The sequence below is a fragment of the Natator depressus genome, chromosome 6 (genome assembly GCF_965152275.1).
Source record: "Natator depressus isolate rNatDep1 chromosome 6, rNatDep2.hap1, whole genome shotgun sequence".
Taxonomy (NCBI): Eukaryota; Metazoa; Chordata; order Testudines; family Cheloniidae; genus Natator; species Natator depressus.
The window spans coordinates 102,500,918-102,524,802 of record NC_134239.1 but is presented as its reverse complement, the minus strand read 5'-3'; the positions used below and the strand labels follow the sequence as shown (position 1 = coordinate 102,524,802).

Below are 23,885 nucleotides of genomic sequence, written 5' to 3'. Positions count from 1 at the left end.
GTTTTCAAAGACATATTTGCCTCATTGTGGGCAGTAGGCAAACAAATCCTGGGGTTTTGTGGTGGCCTCTCAGGGAAAAATCTAGTTCAGCTCCTCATAGTAGCTCACGTACTGACAGCATTACCAGATGTCTTGTTTTTTGTCTTTGGCACATGAACCTTATAGAGATATAATTCATTCTGTAGTGGCTATGCCTCTTTCAAAATGGATGAATTATAGCATGATAAGATGCCAGATAAGATCATTTGTAAGTGGAAGCAAGGGAGTTTATGTTGAAAAAACTAGATATACCAAAAAAAACAAATCCTTCCCTGTATGGACAAGGTCTGTGAGTTGTACCAATTTAATTATTTCAGAAAAAAAAAATCACCCCATAACCAAAATAATTAAATCAGTACAAAAACTGTGAAGACCAGGCCTCAGTCTATAGTGAGACCCAATATGCAGCATGTGTCACTTGAGTTCTTCAGAGCTTGAGAGGAAACTGCAATGTCTCAAGGCATAAGTAGATCCACGAGTGGTACCATTTTAGCTAGACTGGTGTAGCAAATCCAACCCTCTTTCCCAGAGCGTCTCTCCCTTTCTTTGGACTTAAAAATAAACGTCTGCAATATAAAGTTGTCATAAATATAAAGGGAAGGGTAAACACCTTTAAATCCCTCCTGGCCAGAGGAAAAACCCTTTCACCTGTAAAGGGTTAAGAAGCTAAGATAACCTCGTTGGCACCTGACCAAAATGACCAATGAGGAGACAAGATACTTTCAAAGTTGGGGGGGGGGGGGAACAAAGGGTCCTCTCTGTCCGTGTGATACTTTTGCCGGGATCAGAGCAGGAATGTAGGTCAGAACTCCTGTAAAGAGTTAGTAAGCAATCTAATTAGATATGTGTTAGATTCTCTTTTGTTTAAATGGCTGATAAAATAAGTTGTGCTGAATGGAATGTATATTCCGGTTTTTGTGTCTTTTTGTAACTTAAGGTTGTGCCTAGAGGGATTCTTTATGTTTTGAATCTGATTACCCTGTAAGGTATTTACCATCCTGATTTTACAGAGGTGATTCTTTTACTTTTTCTTTAATTAAAATTCTTCTTTTAAGAACCTGATTGCTTTTCATTGTTCTTAAGATCCAAGGGTTTGGGTCTGTGTTCACCTATGCAAATTGGTGAGGATTTTTATCAAGCCTTCCCCAGGAAAGGGGGTGTAGTGCTTGGAGGGATATTTGGGGGGGGGGGAGACATTGCCAAGTGGGCACTTCCCCTGTTCTTTGTGTAACACTTTGGTGGCAGCTTTTAACCTAAGCTGGTAAAAATAAGCTTAGGGGGTTTTTCATGCAGGTCCCCACATCTGAACCCTAGAGTTCAGAGTGGGGAAGGAACCTTGACAAAAGCTTATGGGTTACACAGGCTGTGGTCCCTCAAAGACTTTTCAGAGAAACTAGAGACCAGCTTCCACCCCTAAGAACTGATTGCCATCCATTTGTATTTTCAAGGCTTCTGTCTTCTCAAGGAAATGAGCTCAGAAACTTACTCTTTGTTTTTAGACAAAGGCTGAGAGTCTCCTTCAGATTTCTTAGTTTTACAAATTAGGAAGAGTGGTGGCTTCCAGAGGCCAACTACAAATTCATGGGTCCCTGGGTCCCAGTCCCATTCCACTAGACCCTTGTGACTTTAAAATAAATAAAAATTGACATTTTATTTTAATCTAGCAGTAGTATGAAAACAAAGGTCTTTTAAATAACATAAAATAATAATGAAAAAGCCAGACTATTAGCAACGAAGATCATGTCATTGCCTTCTTTCCATTCATTACAAAAGAACATATTATGGCCTTTACCTGTTGCTAAGGGATAGTTGAAAAAATTCTTAATTCAACGGGCCAAACTCCACCATGGTGCCTTTGAATACAAGCCTATTGAAATAAATGGAGATGCATCTGCTTATTCCTGGGTTAATTTCAATGGCATTTCAGCCACAGCTAGCTTGCTTACCTGTTAGTTAACCCTCAAACAATCTAACAAGTGCAGAGGGGACTGACTGAGCCACCTGGTTGGCCAAACTGCCCAATTGGCAGACCGGTTCTTAAGACCAGCAGCAAGTGCTGGGTGCTCAAAGTGTTCACCTGCAGCTGTGTTAGCTTCCGATCCTGCCTTGTTCTAGCTTAGACCCTGCCATGCTTCTGCCTTCTCTGACTCCAGGGAACTTGGTTTGGACCCAGTTCTTGACTCTTGTTTGCCCCTGGGCTCTGGCATTCAGCCCGATTCTGGTTCTGACCCTTGGTTCCATTTCCCTGTGCCTAACTCCTGCTCTGGCCACTAGGCCTGGGCCCTAACAAGAAGAGTGATTGAAAGGTTCCAGTTACGCAAAAGAAACCTAACTGAATTATAGCCAGAGTCAAGATGAAAGGGAAGGTTGTTGTGATTTCCTCAAGAGGCCATGATTTTAATTGTCCCAAACTCTTAGTCAGCATAAAGCACCTCATAATCCACACCTCACAGCAGTGGACCATGAGCAAGTCAACCTGATATTAAAATGTGTTCCCAGTCAGGAACTGGATACATAAGAAGAACATCAGAACATAAGAATGGCCATACTGGGTCAGACCAAAGATCCATCCAGACCAGTATCCTGTCTACCAACAGTGGCCAATGCGAGGTGCCCCAGAGGGAGTGAACCTAACAGGTAATGATCTGGTGATCTCTCTCCTGCCATCCATCTCCACCCTCTGACAAACAGAGGCTAGGGACACCATTCCCTACCCATCCTGGCTAATAGCCATTAATGGACTTAACCTCTGTGAATTTATCCAGTTCTCTTTTAAACCCTGTTATAGTCCTAGCCTTCACAACCTCCTCAGGCAAGGAGTTCCACATGTTGAGTGTGCACTGAGTGAAGAAGAACTTCCTTTTATTTGTTTTAAACCTGCTACCCATTAATTTCATTTGGTGGCCCCTAGTTCTTATATTATGGGAACAAGTAAATAACTTTTCCTTATTCACTTTCTCCACACCACTCATGATTTTATGTACCTCAATCATATCCCCCCTTAGTCTCCTCTTTTCCAAGCTGAAAAGTCCTAGCCTCTTTAATCTCTCCTCATATGGGACCCATTTCAAACCCCTAATCATTTTAGTTGCCCTTTTCTGAACCTTTTCTAATGCCAGTATATCTTTTTTGAGATGAGGGGACCACATCTCTATGCGGTATTCAAGATGTGGGCATACCATGGATTTATATAAGGGCAATAAGATAGTATCTATCTTATTCTCTATCCCTTTTTTAATGATTCCTAACATATCGTTTGCTTTTTTGACTGCCGCTGCACACTGCGTGGACATCTTCAGAGAACTATCCTCGACGACTCCAAGATCTTTCTCCTGATTAGTTGTAGCTAAATTAGCCCCCATCATATTGTATGTATAGTTGGGGTTATTTTTTCCAATGTGCATTACTTTACATTTATCCACATTAAATTTCATTTGCCATTTTGTTGCCCAATCACTTAGTTTTGTGAGATCTTTTTGAAGTTCTTCACAATCTGCTTTGGTCTTAACTATCTTGAGCAGTTTAGTATCGTCTGCAAACTTTGCCACCTCACTGTTTACCCCTTTCTCCAGATCATTTATGAATAAGTTGAATAGGACTTACCCTAGGACTGACCCTTGGGGAACACCACTAGTTACCCCTCTCCATTCTGAAAATTTACCTTTTATTCCTACCCTTTGTTCCCTGTCTTTTAACCAGTTCTCAATCCATGAAAGGATCTTCCCTCTTATTCCATGACAACTTAATTTACGTCAGAGCCTTTGGTGAGGGACCTTGTCAAGGTTTTCTGGAAATCTGAGTACACTATGTCCCTGGATCCCCTTGTCCACGTATTTGTTGACCCCCTCAAAGAACTCTAATAGATTAATCAGGCATGATCTCCCTTTACAGAAGCCATGTTGACTTTGCGCAACAATTTATGTTCTTCTATGTGTCTGACAATTTTATTCTTTACTATTGTTTCAACTAATTTGCCCGGTACTGATGTTATTCTTACTGGTCTGTAATTGCCAGGATCACCTCTTGAGCCCTTCTTAAATATTGGTGTTACATTAGCTATCTTCCAGTCATTGGGTACAGTAGCTGATTTAAAGAACAGGTTACAAATCATAGTTAATAGTTCCACAATTTCACATTTGAGTTCTTTCAGAACTCGTGGGTGAATGCCATCTCATCCCGGTGACTTGTTACTGTTAAGTTTCTCAATTAATTCCAAAACCTCCTCTAGTGACACTTCAGTCTGTGACAATTCCTCAGATTTGTCACCTACAAAAGACGGCTCAGGTTTGGGAATCTCCCTAACATCCTCAGCCGTGAAGACTGAAGCAAAGAATACACATTATCTAGGGGCTCCATCTGGCCTCAGGTGAGGCAATGTTGCCTGAACTGACTCTGCAAGGTAAACAGAGTGTTGTAATGTATTTAGCAACTGATAATGCAGCAATGTACAGAGGAGGAAACAAATTCCTTGGGTATGAAGTTATTGAATGATTAGACCCAGGAAATTTACAAGGAAGGAATTTCCCAGATTTTCTCATTCCCATGATTAAATCACTGAACTGACATCACACAATTTAACTCCTATTATTAGGAATTGTCCTCTCATGTACCTGTAAAGTAATCTCCAAACTGAAAAGAAAGCAAAACAAAGAGTGAAGTGTAAATAGTGACAAGAAATTGTATTTTTTATTATTCTGCAGATACTTTACTACCAAATGAAGTATCAGAGGGGTAACCGTGTTAGTCTGGATCTGTAAAAGCGGCAAAGAGTCATAGAATCATAGAATATCAGGGTTGGAAGGGACCTCAGGAGGTCATCTAGTCCAACCCCCTGCTCAAAGCAGGACCAATCCCCAATTAAATCATCCCAGCCAGGGCTTTGTCAAGCCTGACCTTAAAAACTTCTAAGGAAGGAGATTCTACCACCTCCCTAGGTAACACATTCCAGTGTTTCACCACCCTCCTAGTGAAAAAGTTTTTCCTAATATCCAACCTAAACCTCCCCCACTGCAACTTGAGACCATTACTCCTTGTCCTGTCATCTTCTACCACTGAGAATAGTCTAGAACCATCCTCTTTGGAACCACCTCTCAGGTAGTTGAAAGCAACTATCAAATCCCCCCTCATTCTTCTCTTCTGCAGACTAAACAATCCCAGTTCCCTCAGCCTCTCCTCATAAGTCATGTGTTCCAGATCCCTAATCATTTTTGTTGCCCTTCGCTGGACCCTCTCCAATTTTTCCACATCCTTCTTGTAGTGTGGGGCCCAAAACTGGACACAGTACTCCAGATGAGGCCTCACCAATGTCGAATAGAGGGGAACGATCACGTCCCTCGATCTGCTGGCTATGCCCCTACTTATACATCCCAAAATGCCATTGGCCTTCTTGGCAACAAGGGCACACTGTTGACTCATATCCAGCTTCTCGTCCACTGTCACCCTTAGGTCCTTTTCTGCAGAACTGCTGCCTAGCCATTCGGTCCCTAGTCTGTAGCGTTGGATTCTTCCGTCCTAAGTGCAGGACCCTGCACTTATCCTTGTTGAACCTCATCAGATTTCTTTTGGCCCAATCCTCCAATTTGTCTAGATCCCTCTGTATCCTATTCCTACCTGCCACCGTATCTACCACTCCTCCTAGTTTAGTATCATCCGCAAATTTGCTGAGAGTGCAATCCACACCATCCTCCAGATCATTTATGAAGATATTGAACAAAACCGGTCCTGTGGCACCTTATAGACTAACAGACATATTGGAGCATAAGCTTTCGTGGGTGAATACCCACTTTCTCGGATGCATGTAGTGGAAATTTCCAGAGGCAGGTATAAATATGCAGGCAAAAATCAGGCTAGGGATAATGAGGTTAGTTCAACCAGGGAAGATAAGGCCCTCTTCTAGCAGTTGAGGTGTGAACACCAAGGGAGGAGAAACTGCTTTTGTAGTTGGCTAGCCATTCACAGTCTTTGTTTAATCCTGAGCTGATGGTGTCAAATTTGCGAATGAACTGAAGCTCAGCAGTTTCTCTTTGAAGTCTGGTCCTGACATTTTTTTGCTGCAGGATGGCTACCTTTAAATCTGCTATTGTGTGTCCAGAGAGGTTGAAGTGTTCTCCTACAGGTTTTTGTATATTGCCATTCCTAATATCTGACAACTCTCCAGACAACTCTCCAATACCTAATTCTACAGGCCACTTTCCTCAGATCCCACTGAGGAATACACTAAGAAACTGCACCATCTATTCAGGACACTCCCTACACTAACACAGGAACAAATCAACATACCCTTAGAGCCCCGACTGGGGTTATTCTATCTACTACCCAAGATCCACAAACCCGAAAATTCTGGATGCCCCATCATCTCGGGCATTGGCACTCTCACTGAAGGACTGTCCGTATATGTGGACTCTCTACTCAGACCCTATGCCACCAGCACTCCCAGCTATCTCCGTGACACCACTGATTTCCTGAGAAAAGTACAATGCATTGGTGATCTTCCAGAAAACACCATCCTAGCCACCATGGATGTAGAGGCTCTCTACACAAACACCCCACACACAGATGGAATAAAAAGCTGTTAGGAACAGTATCCCTGATGATGCCACAGCACAACTGGTTGCTGAGCTCTGTGACTTTATCCTCACGCACAATTATTTCAAATTTGGTGACAATATATTCCTTCAGACCAGTGGCACCACTATGGGCACCCGCATGGCCCCACAATATGCCAACATTTTTATGGTTGACCTGGAACAATGCTTCCTCAGCTCTCGTCCACTCATGCCCCTTCTCTACCTACGCTACATTGATGACATCTTCATCATCTGGACCCATGGGAAGGAAACCCTGGAAGAATTCCACCATGATTTCAATAGCTTCCACCCCACCATCAACCTCAGCCTGGACCAATCTACATGGGAGGTACACTTCCTAGACACCACGGTGCAAATAAGTGATGGTCAGGTTAACACCACCCTATACCGAAAACCCACCGACCGCTATGCCTACCTTCATTCCTCCAGCTTCCATCCCGGATATACCACACGATCCACTGTCTACAGCCAAGTGCTGAGGTACAACCGCATTTGCTCCAACCCCTCAGACAGAGACCAACACCTACAAGATCTTCACCAAGCATTCTCAAAACTACGATACCCACACGAAGAAATAAGGAAACAGATCAACAGAGTCAGACGTGTACCCAGAAGCCTCCTGCTGCAAGAAAGAAACCAACAGAACTCCACTGGCCATCACATACAGTCCTCAGCTAAAACCTCTCCAATGCATTATCAGTGATCTACAACCCATCCTGGACAACGATCCCTCACTTTCACGGGCCTTGGGAGACAGGCCAGTCCTTGCCCACAGACAACCCGCCAACCTGAAGCATATTCTCACCAGCACCTACACACCGCACCATAGTAACTCTAACTCAGGAACCAATCCATGCAACAAACCTTGATGCCAACTCTGCCTCCATAGCTACACAAGTGACGCCATCACAGGACCTAACCAGATCAGTCACACCATCACTGGTTCATTCACCTGCACGTCCACCAATGTAAAATACGCCATCATGTGCCAGCCATCATGTGCCAGCAGTGCCCCTCTGCTATGTACATCGGCCAAACTGGACAGTCCCCAAGAAAAAGGATAAATGGACACATCAGATATTAGGAATGGCAATATACAAAAACCTGTAGGAGAACACTTCAACCTCCCTGGACACACAATAGCAGATTTAAAGGTAGCATTCCCGGAGCAAAAAAATGTCAGGACCAGACTTCAAAGAGAAACTGCTGAGCTTCAGTTCATTTGCAAATTTGACACCATCGGCTCAGGATTAAACAAAAATTGTGAATGGCTAGCCAACCTACAAAAGCAGTTTCTCCTCCCTTGGTGTTCACACCTCAACTGCTAGAAGAGGGCCTCATCCTCCCTGATTGAACTAACCTCGTTATCCCTAGCCTGATTCTTGCTTGCATATTTCTACCTGCCTCTGGAAATTTCCACGACATGCATCCGACAACGTGGGTATTCACCCACGAAAGCTTATGCTCCAATACGTCTGTTAGTCTATAAGGTGCCACAGGACTCTTTGCCGCTTTTATTATAAGTAGTGACTACTTCCAATAGTAAGCACAAGATCAGACCCTAAAATGTTATGAGTAACATAGACAAAGTTTGAGTACACCGTGTGATTTTGTTGTTGTTGTCGTTGACAGTATCTTTTTAAAATTACAGTACAGTGAATGTGGTTAATTTCCTAAACTGAACTACACACCCCTCAACAACCAGTTAAGCAATAATAGTTAGTAGTATGAATCCATTTTCTTTGTAGTCTTTCAAATCTCATGCAATCCTAAATGCAAACTCTGACTAAACTCTTAGACATATGCAAAGGTCAAATGCTTCTCCAGAGATCTCCCCTAGACTGCAACCCTTTTCTCTTTACCCCCTAATGCTTGTTCAGCACTAGCCTCTTCTTTTTCCCTTCATACAATCATGCCCACTGGTGCAAGAGTTCTATAGCTCCTTTGCTTCTGTTTTTATAGGGACTGCAAATGCTCAACACCTCTGAAAACCGGGCCTCTGATGTCTGGAACAAAGTTCTTGTACCTTTCTGCCTCATGAGTTCTCCACCTGTTTTCCGAATAAGAATGAAAAGCCTACATTTCTCATGGGAAGGAAATTCCCAAAAACTTTCTTTTGGGAAAATTTACACATGTTGTTTCAGTAATGTTGAATCATTTTGTTTCAATAATGTCAAAACATTCTAATATATAATTTAACACACAAATACCATACAATCAGAAAATGAATGAAATGAAACAAAACACCGTGGTATTATCAAAGAGAAACAAGAAAGCAGAAATGCCTTGTTTTGATTTTTTCCCGTTGACAATTTCACCAAAATGGAGGTTTCCACAAAATGTTTTGATTTCAGTTAAACTGCATTTTCTGAAACTAACTCTTCTGGTGAAAAAATTTTGACCAACTCTATTATAACCATTAATTAACTTTGCCAAATGGTTGGGGATATCATTTGCATGAAAGATGTTCTTAAAAAATAGAAGTTGTAGAATATTAAGTGAGTGGAAGAACACTTCAGATTGCTGACTTGTAGCTGAGTGAAAGGGATATACTCTCATTCTCCTTTTGCAGTATTTGAGGTAGAAATATTATTATAATATACATTTTTCAAAAGTGCAAGCAGAGGGTATTTCCACCCTGCTCTGGATTTTCCACACCCTGCATAAGGTCAAACATCTCCTTTGTTTACAGTTTGTTGGAATTTGACTTTATCATTGGCATTAACAACAGCAGATAGTAAAACAGCCTGTCCTGCTCCTGGGGGAATTCTGTGTCACTGCACAATGCAGATTTTTTCAGAAATTAAAGTTGGGTGCGCAGAATTTTCTTTTCCTCCCACAGAAATGGGCTGCAGAGATGTTGGCTGCCATGAGGGGCCGCTAGACCCGGCAGAGCATAGCTCACAAATAAAAGACAAGGCCGGGGAGGGAACTGGATGGTTCCCAGCAAACCCTGAAGGAAGGAGGCCATGGCGTGCAGGAAATTCTGTGCAAGCCTGGGACCCAGCGTCAGACTGTTTCTCCCTCTGGATCCTTGGCCTCTGTGGGGTAAGGGATGTGAGTGTCTTGGCCATGGAAAGCTGTGGCTGGACTCTGGGGGGAGGGGGTGTGAGTTCCTGGGTTGGGGGGGCGTGGCTGGGCTCTGGTGGAAGGAGGTGTGGGGCTCTGCTGGAAGGGGGTGTGAGTCTCTGGGATGCGGGGGCATGGCTGGGCTCTGGTAGGAGGGCGTGTGAGTGTCTGGCCCCCCAGCTGGATTCTGTGGGGGAGGAGGCAGAGAAACAGGAACTGGGTTGTCACAGGGGTTTCTTTGACACTCTACTCCTGGGGGAAATTTTCTGTGTGTCTGTATTGTTACAGACATACTTGTTGACAGGTATTTTGAAATACATTACCAATTGAAACTGGCATGATTATATAGTGTTATTTTCACAAATAAATTGACAGAATTTTAAAATATTCTGCGCAGAATTTTTAATTTTTTGGCACAGAATGCCCCCAGGAGTACTGTGCTTACAACCCAACCCAAGCCAGGCACAGTTTCATTTTCCTAAGACCTTTCTATTTCTACCTCTTGTTCCCTCTGAATAGAGGCTCATACTTACCTTTTTTCTAGCCTGGTGCAGTTAATAAGCCACACTCATTATGGCTGCAATGAGTCAGCAGAGTTTACCCAACAACTTTATATATGCAGAGTCCTCTCAACCTGGTTTTGCAGAGCATGTCACCAGAAAAGGGTTGTAGATCCTGCCAAGTTGTTACAGAAAGAAATAAAACAATTTGTATAAAAGCTATGTTACGCAAATATCCGTAGTGTCATGTTTTCCATCCTCGAAGAGAAAAACATGATTTTGGGTTTAGATGATGGGTTGTTTTTTTTTCATATTAAGGGACACAATAAAGAGGGACACTTTGTATTTGCTCTGTGAGAGCTCACTGTGATTCAGTCTGAAATATTCTGCATCTGAATTAAAATACAAAATGACAGGTGTCTCTATATTTAAAGGTGCGGAACATAGACAAAGAATGACCATTAGAACTGGTTGGCAAATTATTTTTTCCCTATGCCAACAAATTTAAATAAAAAAAGTTTTTGTCAAACATTTTCTTCAAAATTGTTCAAGTTTTTGTTGACCACTGAAAAATTTGGGGTCTTTGATTTTTTTCAGTGCAAACTCATTTTTTTAAAACTATTTTTTGTTTCTAAAAAATTCCTGTTTAGTCCAAAAATAATTTGTTTAAAAAAAAAAAAAAAAGGCAGCGCTTCTGACCAGCTCAATTGTCGTCATCTCTTCGTAGGGGCTCTAGGACCCTGTGAGGTGGGAGGGTCTCAAAGCTCAGGCCGCAGCCCAAGTTCAAATGTCTACACTGCAATGAAGAAGACCCTTAGCCCGAGTCAGAGGGCTCAGGCCAGCTGCAGGTTTTTAATTGCAGTGTAGACATACCCTTCATGTTACATACACCATACTTGCAATGACATGCACACTGAATGATCCCTGAACCCCCTATTGATTTCAGTGTGTGTGTGTGGGGGGAGGGGGGTCTGTGTAGGTTCATGCCCCATTGCAGCATTGGGACCTTAGCTACTACTGCATTTAGAAAAGGGGTACAAGGGACAGCATTCAAACTGAAGATGTGATAAGAGGGCTTTCCCTGCCCCTACTGAGGCTTGTTCTTATATTTGTCTAACTTCAGCCTGTTCTCAGGCCCCCGAGAAATCTCCCACACCCCCAAAAAATTAATCAGGGACTTCCTGTGACCTCTGTTACACAGGAGGTCAGACTAGACAACCATTTTGGCCCAATAATCTATGAAAATGTCAGCTGGCGCTGCATCCAGGGGTGGTTTAACTGGAAATACAACATTGAATAGAATAAAAGGGAGGAGACTAAAATGTTCTTGATCTCCAGTCTTGTCTGAAATCACTTTAAGTACAGGGAATATTATCTTTCTGGTTTAAAAGGAAATATATGTGATGTCCGTGTTTTCTTCTTCTTTCAAATGGGAAATCTTGGGAGCAGGGGCAAGAAGATGAGGCAGGGGATCAGCTGAAGGGAAGATCTCCGGTGTTTCATTTCCAATCAAAGGCAGGTATTGGTGAGTGGAGGGGGGATCATCCCTCTCCCCTACTGCTCAGTGGTCTTTGCTGGGGTAGCATGTATCCCTGGCTCATAAAGATTGAATAACTCTGAAGAAGAGCAAGATTTTGCCTTTCAGATGCCCGCAGTTCCACTGAATGGAAGGTAGTAAAAGCAGCTTTTCTGGGGTGTGTGTGAAGGGGGACCCCCTACCCCGCCCCAGTCTTCTTGTCCCCCCCCGGCTTCATCCTCCCCTTTTACAAATGACTCATCGTTTAACACTGGAAAACCACACTTTTCAAACCCCATTCTCCACCAGGCCACAGGAGAGAGCACTAGCCCTGCCACGACCAGCCCTAAAAGGGGGGGGGGGGGAGGGTGTGTGTGTGCGTGCGCGCGCTGTGTTTTTAAGGCGCTGGAGCCCTGTGCTGCCCCCTGCAGGTCCAGCCGCAGCGGTTTGCCCCTGCCCGCCTCCCTGCCAGGGCCCGCCTGGGCAGGTTGCTGCTGCGCGGCAGAGACGCGGGGAGTAGCTAGGGCAGCCGGGTGCCGGCCGGCCGGGGCTGCTGCTCGCAAGCTCTCCTTCGGGCAGGAGGCGCAGCAGCCTGGCGCAGCCCCCGGGAGGGTGTGTCCTTGCTCGCCCACCCTCCCGCTTTGGGGTGGAGGGAGGAGGAACCAGCCGCGGCAGGAGGAAGTGGAGGCGGCTCGGAATAGCGGGCAAATGGAGACGTGAGAGGCAGCAGCAGCAACAGCAGCGGGGGAAGGAAGCGAGCTGGTCTCTCGCTGCCCGAGCGTGCAGCCCGACGGCCACTGGGGCTCGCCTCTGTAGCCCGTGGCAGAGGCTTGCTCGGGGCTCCGCTGCTGCTTGGGGGGGTGCTGCTCGGAGAGCCGCGGCGTTGTGCTCGCTCCGCGGGCTGCTCCATTAGCGCACGGAGGAGGATTTCAGAAGGTAGAAGCTTCCCCTCCGCCAGAGGCACCTTCCCACCCAGCCTCTCCGCTTTCTCTTTCCTGGGAGGGCCTGCAAGGGGATTGCACGCAAGTTACTGCTGCTCAGAGAGCCTGGACCCTGCCCGAGCCAGCCAAGCACGGGGTCTGTCTGGGGAATATTGCTGGCGGCTTCCGAGACAGCCTCTGATTTTTGTTGTTGTTGTTGTAAGTCTCTGCTTTAAAACCCAAGTGCATATGAAATATTAAAGCCCCTCCCCTGGATTTTCCCGTTTTGCCCCTCTCAGAGTTCCTTGCACCCGAAGGACTGAATGACTTCCCTCTAGAGACTTCTTTTTTTGGGAGGGAGGCACCTCCGTACCAAGCTGCTGCATCTTGTGTACAAGACTTTTCTCTTTCCTCCTTTAAAAATAACCCCCACCCCCACTCCGCTGGAGGGTAAGGGAAGATGCAGACCTTTCTGAAAGGGAAAAGAGTTGGTTATTGGCTGAGTGAAAAGAAGATCAAGAAGCTGAATTTTCAGGCCTTTGCAGAACTCTGCAGGTAAGGAACAAATCCTGGCGAGCTATAATCGGGGGCGCGGGGTAGTCAACCTCCTCTGTCTCGCTAGAGCTTGACAGTCTGTCTTTTACCCCCTCTCTAAAGTACATTTGACATTGTGGGCTTTCAGCTGCATCTCTGGTTATCAAATTAACATGCAATAATAATATAGTATTGCTTAAGAGCAGGGTGACTGCTGCTTGGAAATTGAGTCATAAATTTTAACAGCCTGGGTCTAGGATTGTCATGGAAGCAATGCCTGGCATGGTGGTGATGTGAAAGCATGCTATTGACTTGGGGTTCCATTGTGGGCAGGGACAAAAAAGAAGTTTGGTAGCCAGGCTGCATTAAGTTGACCTTTACTATTACCTGTGTAAGAAGGTTTTCTTTAATGTTTTCCTCTACATTGCATACAAGGAGTAAGAAATCTTAAACTGTCCATGGTGTCAATTTCCACTAGGCTAGAAGTAGCCAGGCAGAATGGAACTGATACCCAAGCATCCATGTATCATTCTTTCGGGGAAGAGAGAGAAGCGGTGTACATTGACAGTCTTCTTGGCAGACTGCATGCATGACTTCCACCCCCTACCTATTCAGTATCCCTTGACCCCAAACCTGGTTTTCTAGATCTTGATCTGAAGTCTCTTTGCTTCCCTTTTTCATATGCATGGTACTGTTGATATGGCTTTTACCATAGTATGTCGCAAACTTCTGAGAAACTCGAGTTTGAACTGTGGTTTTGACTGTGTGAATGCGGATGAGATATAGTCATGCTCTGAGACTTGCGCACATTTCTATTTGCACATCCCTCCTTGAGCTCTCCTGTTTTCCTGATAAAATAATCCAAATCGGACTTTTTAAAGAACTTGGTGGGATTCAAAAGAGAAGCATGATGGCTTCTGTTAATAAATTCCATGTGGGTGGCTGGTTAATTTTCTGGGTGTCATACCACAAAATATTGGGGTTTTACAATATTTTCAGTCCCTGTGTAACGTTTTAATCTTCCAGGGATGCTTAGGGGATTTCTGCATTAGTGTAAATACCTGTATTCACCTCCATTGGTGGGATGTTAGACTTTTTACTACAGGCTACTCTTTTAGTTATACAACTACTATTACGTGTAGTTACAAGGATATATGCTATATTGCTTAATAGAATCTGTTAATAATTTGATTCCATGAGTGAAGTAACAGTAAATGTCAGAAGAGTTTTCAACTAACTGGCAAATATGAACTATCAGAGTTCATTATTAGATTTTCCAATATTAAAATAACTCTTACTTAACTACTGTTCCTAAATTCACTCTGTTTACCCACAAACTTTTAAAATTTGGTGTCAATAATATGCATGTCATACTAGATAAGTCTCCTATTTTCTTAAAGTTTGGCCAACGTCACTTATGATTAAGGAACTTTCACCACAAGTTCTTTTTGTAAAGATGAAGGGGAAAATGGAAAAGCAGTTTAACCAAATGACAGAAAAGTGGCATATCAGTTTGTGTTCCAATCACTTTGTATTCTATTAAAATTCACAGAAATAAGATTTTGGGTAAATTTACTGTCTGTAAATAGATCACAAGTTCCAATTTAATATATAATTTCCCTTTTTGGTCATGTAAACAAACTGCTTTATTAATGACTGATGCTGGGGCTAAGACTTGCCTAACTGACTTTCTGGTTCATTTTGGTGCTGTACACTTTTTCCTGTGCTCATAAAAGGATCTGATGGTTACTGTACACCAGATTTCATAACCTAAAACTAATAGGGCTGTTTATGTTAGACTCTAAACATACATAGATTCTACTCTGTTTCTTTGTGCCAGGTATCCAGCATTCTGCATCCTCTGTGTAGGAATCCAAGTTTCTCTGCCCCTCTCCCCTCCCCTCCTCAAACCTTTTTGTTTCTCTTTCTGACTGTCTTGTAAGTTGTTTCATTTTCCTACATTGTACACTTGTATTACTGTATTACGTAACACTGCTCTATAATTTCCACACATACTGCACAATTATGTTAATGGGTGTTACTGGCACTGAAGTGTAAATAGGCCCAGAGTCTCAGAGTACAGCTGCTGAAAGGCGGTTTAACTAAACTGGTTTTAAAAACTGGTCCATCTGTTTTTTTGCCTTGTCTGTGCTAGTGCTCCAGCTCATTTTTAAAACCAGTTAATATTTCTGGATGGATTTCCCCAGTTTAGACAAGGCCTAGTTGAGGAAGGATGACTCAGTGAATAAGATGCTAGGCTGTGAATTGGGAAGATCTGCATTCTATTCCCACTTCTACCAGAGACTTCCTGTGAGATTTTTTTGGCAAGTCACTTAGTCTTGTTGTGCCTCCATTCTCCATCTGTAAAATGGGGATAGCAATAACGCTGTACCTCATGGGGTATTGAGGACATACGCAATAAAAGATTGTGAAGTACTTGAATACTGTGGTAATGGGGGGCCATATCAGTACTACAGATATATATGGGCCTGATCCTGAGATGAGTTCTATGTGCTTGACACCCTTGAAATTAATGGGGAGTTTCGGCATCTACAAAGGCCTCTTTCCCAAAGGAAGATGAGGGCTTTCACAGAGAGCTGGTCTGTTTAGCATCAGAAAGTGAGCTGTGCATTGAGGGCAGTAGTGAGGTGCCAGGAGTCCCAGAACTTCCATCCAAACCAGGCTAAGTGGCAAGAATGTAATAGCAAACTAGCTGTGGATCTGTCTGAGGGTGTACTCAGTGACATGGTAGATCTTGGAGTTACTCTGCATGCCAAGTCACATTTGTGCATTTCAGTGTCCCAGTGATTAGAGTAAGAGTGCCTGGTGCTGCTGTTCTCTTTCCACAAAAGAGGAAAGTGGATGAGAGAAGTTGTGCTGTGAAAATCAATTTCTGCCAGTTTCCACCAACATGAGAAAATGGAAATGAGGGATTCCACAGAAACTCCACTTGCTGAACACCAGTTGCAACAACCCCTTGTGTGAACAAACCAAACTGCTTTCCTGCTAAGAAGTCTGAGTGACAAGTCGGCCACTGATTGACAAATATGAAAAAGCGAAGGCACTAAAGCTTGTTTGGAGCCTCTAGGTGCTACTGCAATACAAATAATAACTAACAGTCTTCAGGCTGTGGATTTTTGATTAGTGTAGACAATGTCTGGATTGGTTCAGTGGAAGAACACTTCTTTTTTCTATAGAAAACCGAATGGATAAGATTTCATTATTAGGATTCCACACAAAGGGGACATTCTTTTTCATTATCTTAAGTGTTTGAGTAGTCCTCCTACAGTGCATGTATCACTTGTACTTAAGGCCATAGAAACTGGTTTCACTGGTCATCTAGCACGTTTTTGTTGCTTTAGGATAAGAATATTTTTACGGGCCTAGGAAATAACCGTGGTGAATTAGAGCATTGCACATATACATATTCCCCCCCCCCCCCCCCAGCCCTTCTCTCTAGTTCTTACAGCCTGGTTTCTGTGATCTGTGGAATTTAGCTGCCTTTGTGCAGTTAAATCTCCCTAGTAGCATTTTATAAGCTACCAGTCTTAGCAAATCAGCTTCATAAAACAGGGGTAAACACTACTGTCAGAGCTATAGATAGGTGTTTGTTTTTTTCTGTTCTGAACTTTTATTCATGTTTCTTATGTTTACTGGACTAAGCACAAGAAGCCAAATATGAGATTTGATACAGAGATTTAGGAATAATTTTGATCTGAGAATATTAAATTAAGCATATTCTTTGTATAGCAAACCATTAAGTATATTACATGTTTTTCCAGGAAGAACTTGGGATTTTCTTTAATCTCAGCTCCCCACAAAAAACTAAATACTGATTTTGTTAAATGCATGGCTTGTGCCAGTTGGCTTCAAAGACTGTAGAAATTATAAAAATTAAACATAGGCATGCTGGTCAATAGCTCCAATTGTTACCTACACTGGTGTGCAATATTGTATCACGAGAAGTCATACAGGGAGTGATAGCAGGGAGTAAAGTTTCTTTCTCTGCAATTCTCACCAATAGCTGCAAGCCGTCAGGTGTTAGAAATTATACTGAAGGTAGGAGTGAACTACTGATGACCTTTTAGGGGTATGGGGGTTCAGTGCTCCTTCTTCCCGCAGGAGTGACCTTTCTTCCAGCCATGGATCAATGGAGGTGTACTGCCTCTTGAAACCACTGTGAACACTGTCCACAGTGAAGTGAGGGGGTCATCTTCCTCCACCCCCAAAGAAAGTTTGCAGTGTGTTTGCTACATTCTAGGATCCTAACTACTCTCTGGGATCACAGACCACACCCACTGGGCTGCAGGAGTGGCTCAAATTATCAATATTTTCATTACATGCCTGTGTTTAGTGGACTAACAGTAATTTACCTTAGATTAAGGAGCCAAGAGTCCTTTTTCTGGTACATCTTTTTGTCCACAAAGCAGTTTGATTTAGGATGATAATAAATCTGGCCTCTTTATATTGCAGAAGGTTCCTGAAAAGTAGTTCCTAGTATGTGCATATGTTAATTCCTGCATCTCTACTTTCAATTTTGTTGGTCCTTACTAATTCAGAAACCACCACTCTTGACTTTGGGGAGGGTTTAAATGTAAGCAGTACTCTCTGAAACAGAAGTTTGATCTGAGGTGGGATTTTAGGGTTTGTGTAGTTACAAGAAAACCCCGGAAAGTTATTTGAACTGCACATTAGGAGAATGAAGATTGATACTGTACATCCTGTGATACAGTCCAGATAACATGCTGTTCATCTGAAAACTTGACAGTTTCCTTTAAGATGACACTGAACATATCCCAATGAAACAGTGGAGCAAGGCATCTGAAATGCAGACATAGAAAAAATAAGCACCTGGCTTGGATGCATCCACTCTATTGCTATGTGAAACAAGCACTCTTCTATTGGTGCATTTTTCTTCTTATCGCCTTTATTTCTCATTCATAAATCCAGTAATCCACAATAATGGTTCTATTTGTGTGGCTGGAACTTAGTTTTATTCAGAAGGCATTTTGCCCTCTACCTGGTCAGATGTACTTTTATAGTGTCTGATATCTTCAAAGTACTATACAAACTTTATCTAGTCTTCATAGCACTCAAAGTAGTAGTATCCCCATTTTACAGCAGAGGAAAACATATTAAGGTGTGTGGTGGCTCTCGTAAGAGTGTCTCTCAAAATGACAGTTTTAGGCTTCCACTTTTGAGGTTGCTGTAACTTCAGGTTCAATGTCCTCATCTTGCAAGTTAAAAGGTGTTTTTTTTTCTCCTCTGGTATATGAAAGTCAAGGTGTGTTCTTGGCTCATGTAGGAGCACCAGTAGTAATGGTTCTTCACTTGGAACTGAATGAATGATTCCTGTGAAGTGAGTCAAAATAGAATCCAGCTTGCTTTCCCATAGCCACGTTCGCTCTGCAGAGGTAACAGGTAGTCAGTTTATTGTGATCAGTAAAAGTGGCAGCTGTGACTTTATAGATCAGATCCCAAGGGCCTTCAAAGTGAGAAGGTGCTACTTTTCTGGTCGTAACTGCACATTTAACTGAGTCATTGGCAGAGCCAGATCTAGAGCTAGGAATTAGCGTCAACTCACACATAGGTGCTGAATTTCACCCCAGGAGAGGCAAGCTGAAATGATGGTTTGATCTTTATTGATCTAGTGCTGCATAGTTAAGAGTACCACTTAATCCATGCTGACTTCTGAATTGGTAACTTGAAAGCCCTCAGGGAACTGGGATGTCTCCTGCTTTTATTACAGCCCTTGCAGGTTCTTGTTCCTCCTGTTCAACAAGAAAGCTCCTTCCACTATTTCCCAAACACACACCAGTTCTGCACACTCATCCTGGTCCTGATCCCCATGCAGTCCATTGTGGCACTGAACCCCTCCTGCTCCAGCTGGCAAACAAGAGTTTGGGGCAGGTGGGGTCAGGGATCGAGGACAGGAGAAGGTGGAACACTGAATGCTTGCCAAGAACTCTGGGTCCCACACCTTTGCTCGGTCTATTAAACTATTATGTTTGGCGGGTGTGTGTGTGAGTTAAGGGAACGTTCCTTTGAAAGAGTGCTGTCAGGCTAAAAATCAATATTTTAAAGAGGCCTTACCGCTGTTGGACATTTGGGTGCTAAGCAACAAGAGTATATCTTTTAAAATGTATAAGAACAAGCATTTCCTTCTCCAGTCTAGAAAAGCCATGTTAAAATGTCATTTTCCTAGTGAAATTCTCCTTGCTAATTATGTCCAGAGTATCTTGAAGATGGTTTTTTTTAAATAAGTGTGAACGATACTGAAGAATAATGAAGACCAAAAGCTATTTCTTTGTGGATCAGTTTCACTCCATATGGAGCCCTTTGGATTTTGATGAGCAAGATCATTGTTACAAAGATGATGATGATGATGATGATTTAGACCTGTTACGTTACATTCTAAGTAGTGAGCTAAAGTATAAGGCCTATATATACTACACCAGCGGTTCTCAACAGGGGGTCCGCGAACCCTTTCAGGGGGTCCACGGAGCCCTGCGGCTAAAACCCAGAGTGTGAACCCCAGCACCTCTCACAAGCCAGGAGCTGTGGATTTGAAGCCCCGATCCCTGGTACCCCCTGCCTGATTGAAGCCAGGAGCAGCAGGGCTGAATTCTCGAGCCCCAGTGCCCACCATGGGGCAGAAGCCCTAAGCCAATGGGCAGAGTTGGGGGGACACAGAGGTGTTCTCCCCCCCCACCCCGAAACTACAGTGCAAGAGCAGGGCAGTCCTGGGGCAGTTCCAACCCCCCTACCCCCACCACCTTCTCTCCCCACCCCCTTCACTCACGCAGGCGGTAAGAGCTGCCTGGGCAGGGGACCTGGCTCTGTGGCTGGCAGAGCCCTCGGGGAACAGGAACCGCAGGGGAGCCCTCCTGGCACACAGCCCCTAGCTACCCCTCTCCCTGCACCCTGAGCTACCCCCTCCGTCTGCACGCAGCCCCTAGCTATACCCCTGCCTGCACCCTGAGCTACCCCTTGCCTGCGCACAGCCCTGAGCTACCCCTGTCTGTCCTCTGAGCTATTTTCAATATTTTTGAGCTGAGGCCCCTACCTTTTGAGTTATAATTTTTGGTTGAGTGTGCCCCCTCCCCCAACCCAGACAAGCGGGTGGCCTGCTGAGGTGAGGTAGTGGGTGGAGGTGACACTCCCTCCCCAGACCCTGCCGTGCAGAGCTGGCTCAAGCCCAGTTGGCCCCTGCCCACCCAAAATAGAAGTCAAACTACACATATGTTCAAGCCCCCTCCCCTGCTGGGCCCTGAAGTTTTTATAGCATGTTGTGAGGGCCTCAGAAAGAAAAAAAAGTTGAGAACTGCTGTACTACACAACCTTGCTTCCTAGAAAAGTGTTAGAATGGAGAGGTCAATGAGGCTGTAACATTGAGGGTTTTTACATTTGACGCTGTGCTCCTGTACCTTCAATGGAAATGGTATTTGGCACCATAGCTTTTTGACTTCATGTTGGCTCATCATTCCCCTGACACTTACAAACACCTCTGAAATTAAGGAGATTGGGGAGAGGGAGAGTGGAAAATGAACTACCTCAGCTTTGATTTTGAGAAGTCACTAGTATCTAATGTTCCCAACTCGCTTTACATATTTAACAAGCACTAAAATGGCAGAGCATATTGAGAATTGAATGACTTAGTGAGTTATCCTTGGCAGTGGTTGGCCAGCAAACTGTTGAGGCTGTGCAACACTGGGATTAGCTGTGCCAGGATAGTGTGGTGGGTCCATTTTAGACTGAAAACTAAAGGGATTTATGCATAAAAACACATGATATCCAATCCAGCGATAGCTAATTGTTAGCACTTTTCACTCAAGGATTTTAAAATGCTTTACACACGTTGGAGTAAGCTTCACAGCAAAAATATTTATGCCTGGTTGTGGGGAGAGACATGACTGAGACACAGAGAAGTTGACTCCAGGACACAGTATAATTTAGGGCTTATCTACAAGGAGCAGTAACACGCAGTAGGGAGGGTGTAATTTCTAAACTTCACTAACGTGTTGTGTACTAATTGGTCCGCATGGACCCTGCTAGTGTCCGCTAAAAGTTCTCTAGAGCGCTTTAATGTGCTATAACAGTACTATATTAAATAGTTCAGACATTTGTTTTAGAGTTCAGCATAGTAACGAAACTGCTGCATTTGAGTATATAATGCTGTTTACTCCCTGCCTCACCTTGCTAAACCTATCTGCAAGTTGAGATTATCAGTTAATAGCTAACTGAACAAATGGTGTGTGTGTGAGGTGGTTAACAGCATTGGACAGAAATGACAGTATCATAAGTGTTCATTTGTAATTGGCCACCCTCATCTCAACCACAGTGATAAAATGCTTTGTGTCTCACTGTGCCACTCGTAAATGACTTCTACTCTTACAAGAACCAGTGTCAGAGGTCAGCTTATTCTTTATCTTGTCAGCAGGATTTCATTACAAGGGCGTAAAGGGACAAGTGTTCAGATGGGAAGGCCATGATATATAATCGGCTTCAGCACTATATAATGAATATATTATTCAGCAATATATTAAGAAATATCCTAATTCCTGGATTTGTTAAGTGTCATCGTTGTACTAACTGTACTATTTTAAATGTGTTTCAGTGAGACTCTGTAGTATTTCCCTTTAACCTTTTTAGATTAAAACACATGAGATGTATGTAAAAAATAATGGATCTTACTCCTCCATTTGTTTGTATTGTAGTAGCTCCTGGATGCCTCAGTCAGGGCCCCACTGTACATGTATGTAACAAAAAGACAGTCCCTGCTCCAAAGGCTTTACAATCTTAAAACCAATCCTAGGTTTCAGAGTAACAGCCGTGTTAGTCTGTATTTGCAAAAAGAAAAGGAGGACTTGTGGCACCTTAGAGACTAACCAATTTATTTGAGCATGAGCTTTCGTGAGCTACAGCTCACTTCATCGGATGCATACTGTGGAAGCTGCAGAAGACATTATATACACACAGAGACCATGAAACAATACCTCCTCCCACCCCACTCTCCATTACCAGCAGGAGAGTGGGGTGGGAGGAGGTATTGTTTCATGGTCTCTGTGTGTATATAATGTCTTCTGCAGCTTCCACAGTATGCATCCGATGAAGTGAGCTGTAGCTCACGAAAGCTCATGCTCAAATAAATTGGTTAGTCTCTAAGGTGCCACAAGTACTCCTTTTCTTTTTGCGAAAACCAATCCTGCAATTGTTGGGGACCACTGCACCCATGTGGAGGCCTGTTCAGGCATTGGTGCAGCAGTCCTGTCCACCTGTTCGCATTTGCAGGATCAGGGCCTAAGTGTATGACAAGAGAACATGTGGCCACAACAAATAGATGGGGTGAGAGAGAGCACAAAGTACTAGTGAGCTTAGTGATAGGTGGAATAAGCGGAAGTAATAGTACATCAGAAGCCTAGCCACTTTTGGGTGTTTTGTAGGCATCATGAAGTGGTGAGAGATTTGAAGGATATAAGGCGTGTTCTTGTCCCTTTTTAGTCTTGGTTCTTGGCCTTGCAATGATTTGATATTTTTTTTTTTTTAAGGAAAGTAAGTGTGTGTGTGTGTAATATATATATATATATATATATATATATATATATATATATATATATATATATATATATACACACACACACAATATATACATACACACTTTATATTATACATATATTTACAAGGCATTCTGAATTTGCTTCCATTTTGCAGGGTTCAAAATGTAACCGGTTTCAGTGTTAGTTTTTTTAAATGGTTATAAACACTTTTTTTATTTTAAAAACATTTTTTGATAAATGAAAAATGTTAGTTAACTTTTCAGTTAAAAGGGTTGCAAAATAATTAGAAGTCCAACAGTTTCTCAAACACTTTTGTTTTCAGGAAAAGGTATGTTCCCCCCCCCCCAGCCCCCCAAGCAGACTATGGCCTGTTTAAAAGAAAAGTCAGCCAGTCTGTCTTTATCCTTGTACTAAACAGCCATCAAATTTTGCATATCCCAGTACAGCAGTACGGGCTCTTGTGTAAAACACGCACACCACTTTTAGTGAAAGACAGGAAAGAGCCAGGACTCCTGAGATACAGTTTATTGGCTAGGTTTAGATGATTATGGTACCTAATAGTGGCTTTCACAGAGCAAAGTACAGTATAATACAGGAGCAACATGTACCTTTCTGTAGCCAGGAAGTGCAACTGTTGTTTCAACTCCAAACAAAATCTGTTTTTGTCCTTTGAATAATATTGTGAATGAGGAGCCTCTTTTGTTTTCTGTTAGTTAGCAGTGCTTGTTTGGTGCAGTATTTAGAGTCACGAGAGCTTCCAGGTCCTTGCACTGTAGTCACTCAAATGAACTTTGGTTGCTAAAGAAAACCACAGACTTCAACGTGTTTAGGTCTGGCTGGAAGACAAGAATTCCATTTTGTGAAAAATGTCAAGGTTTTGGCATTTGGTTCCATTTGGCATTGACTCCTGTCAAAATTTTTTTTGGTTAAAAAAAAAAAATAAAAACATACCTCCTTCAACCCCTCCCGAACAATAGCTAGTAGTCTGTTGGTTAGGGCACTCACCTGGGATGTGTGAAACCCAGGTTCAAGTCTCTCAGCACTGACTGATTCAGAGCAAGGACTTGAATCTGGCTCTCCCAGATGTGTGCCCTGACTACTGGATTACTGGCTGTTCTGGTTTCCCCTCTCTGTCTGTCTCTCTTCCCGATGAAAGTTTTGTC

The 23,885-nt window shown here is 43.2% G+C and overlaps 1 protein-coding gene across 1 annotated transcript in view; it reads left to right on the top strand.

The window, feature by feature from the left end:
• The first annotated feature begins 12,143 nt into the window (after positions 1 to 12,143).
• The window catches only part of ITPK1 (inositol-tetrakisphosphate 1-kinase), a 235,079-nt gene continuing 223,337 nt past the window's right edge, over positions 12,144 to 23,885 (top strand). Inside the window, exon 1 of the mRNA XM_074956145.1 lies at positions 12,144 to 13,186. Within this exon, the coding sequence (XP_074812246.1) occupies positions 13,092 to 13,186 (95 nt within the window). The 5' untranslated portion in view covers positions 12,144 to 13,091. The remainder of the gene's footprint in view (positions 13,187 to 23,885) is intronic.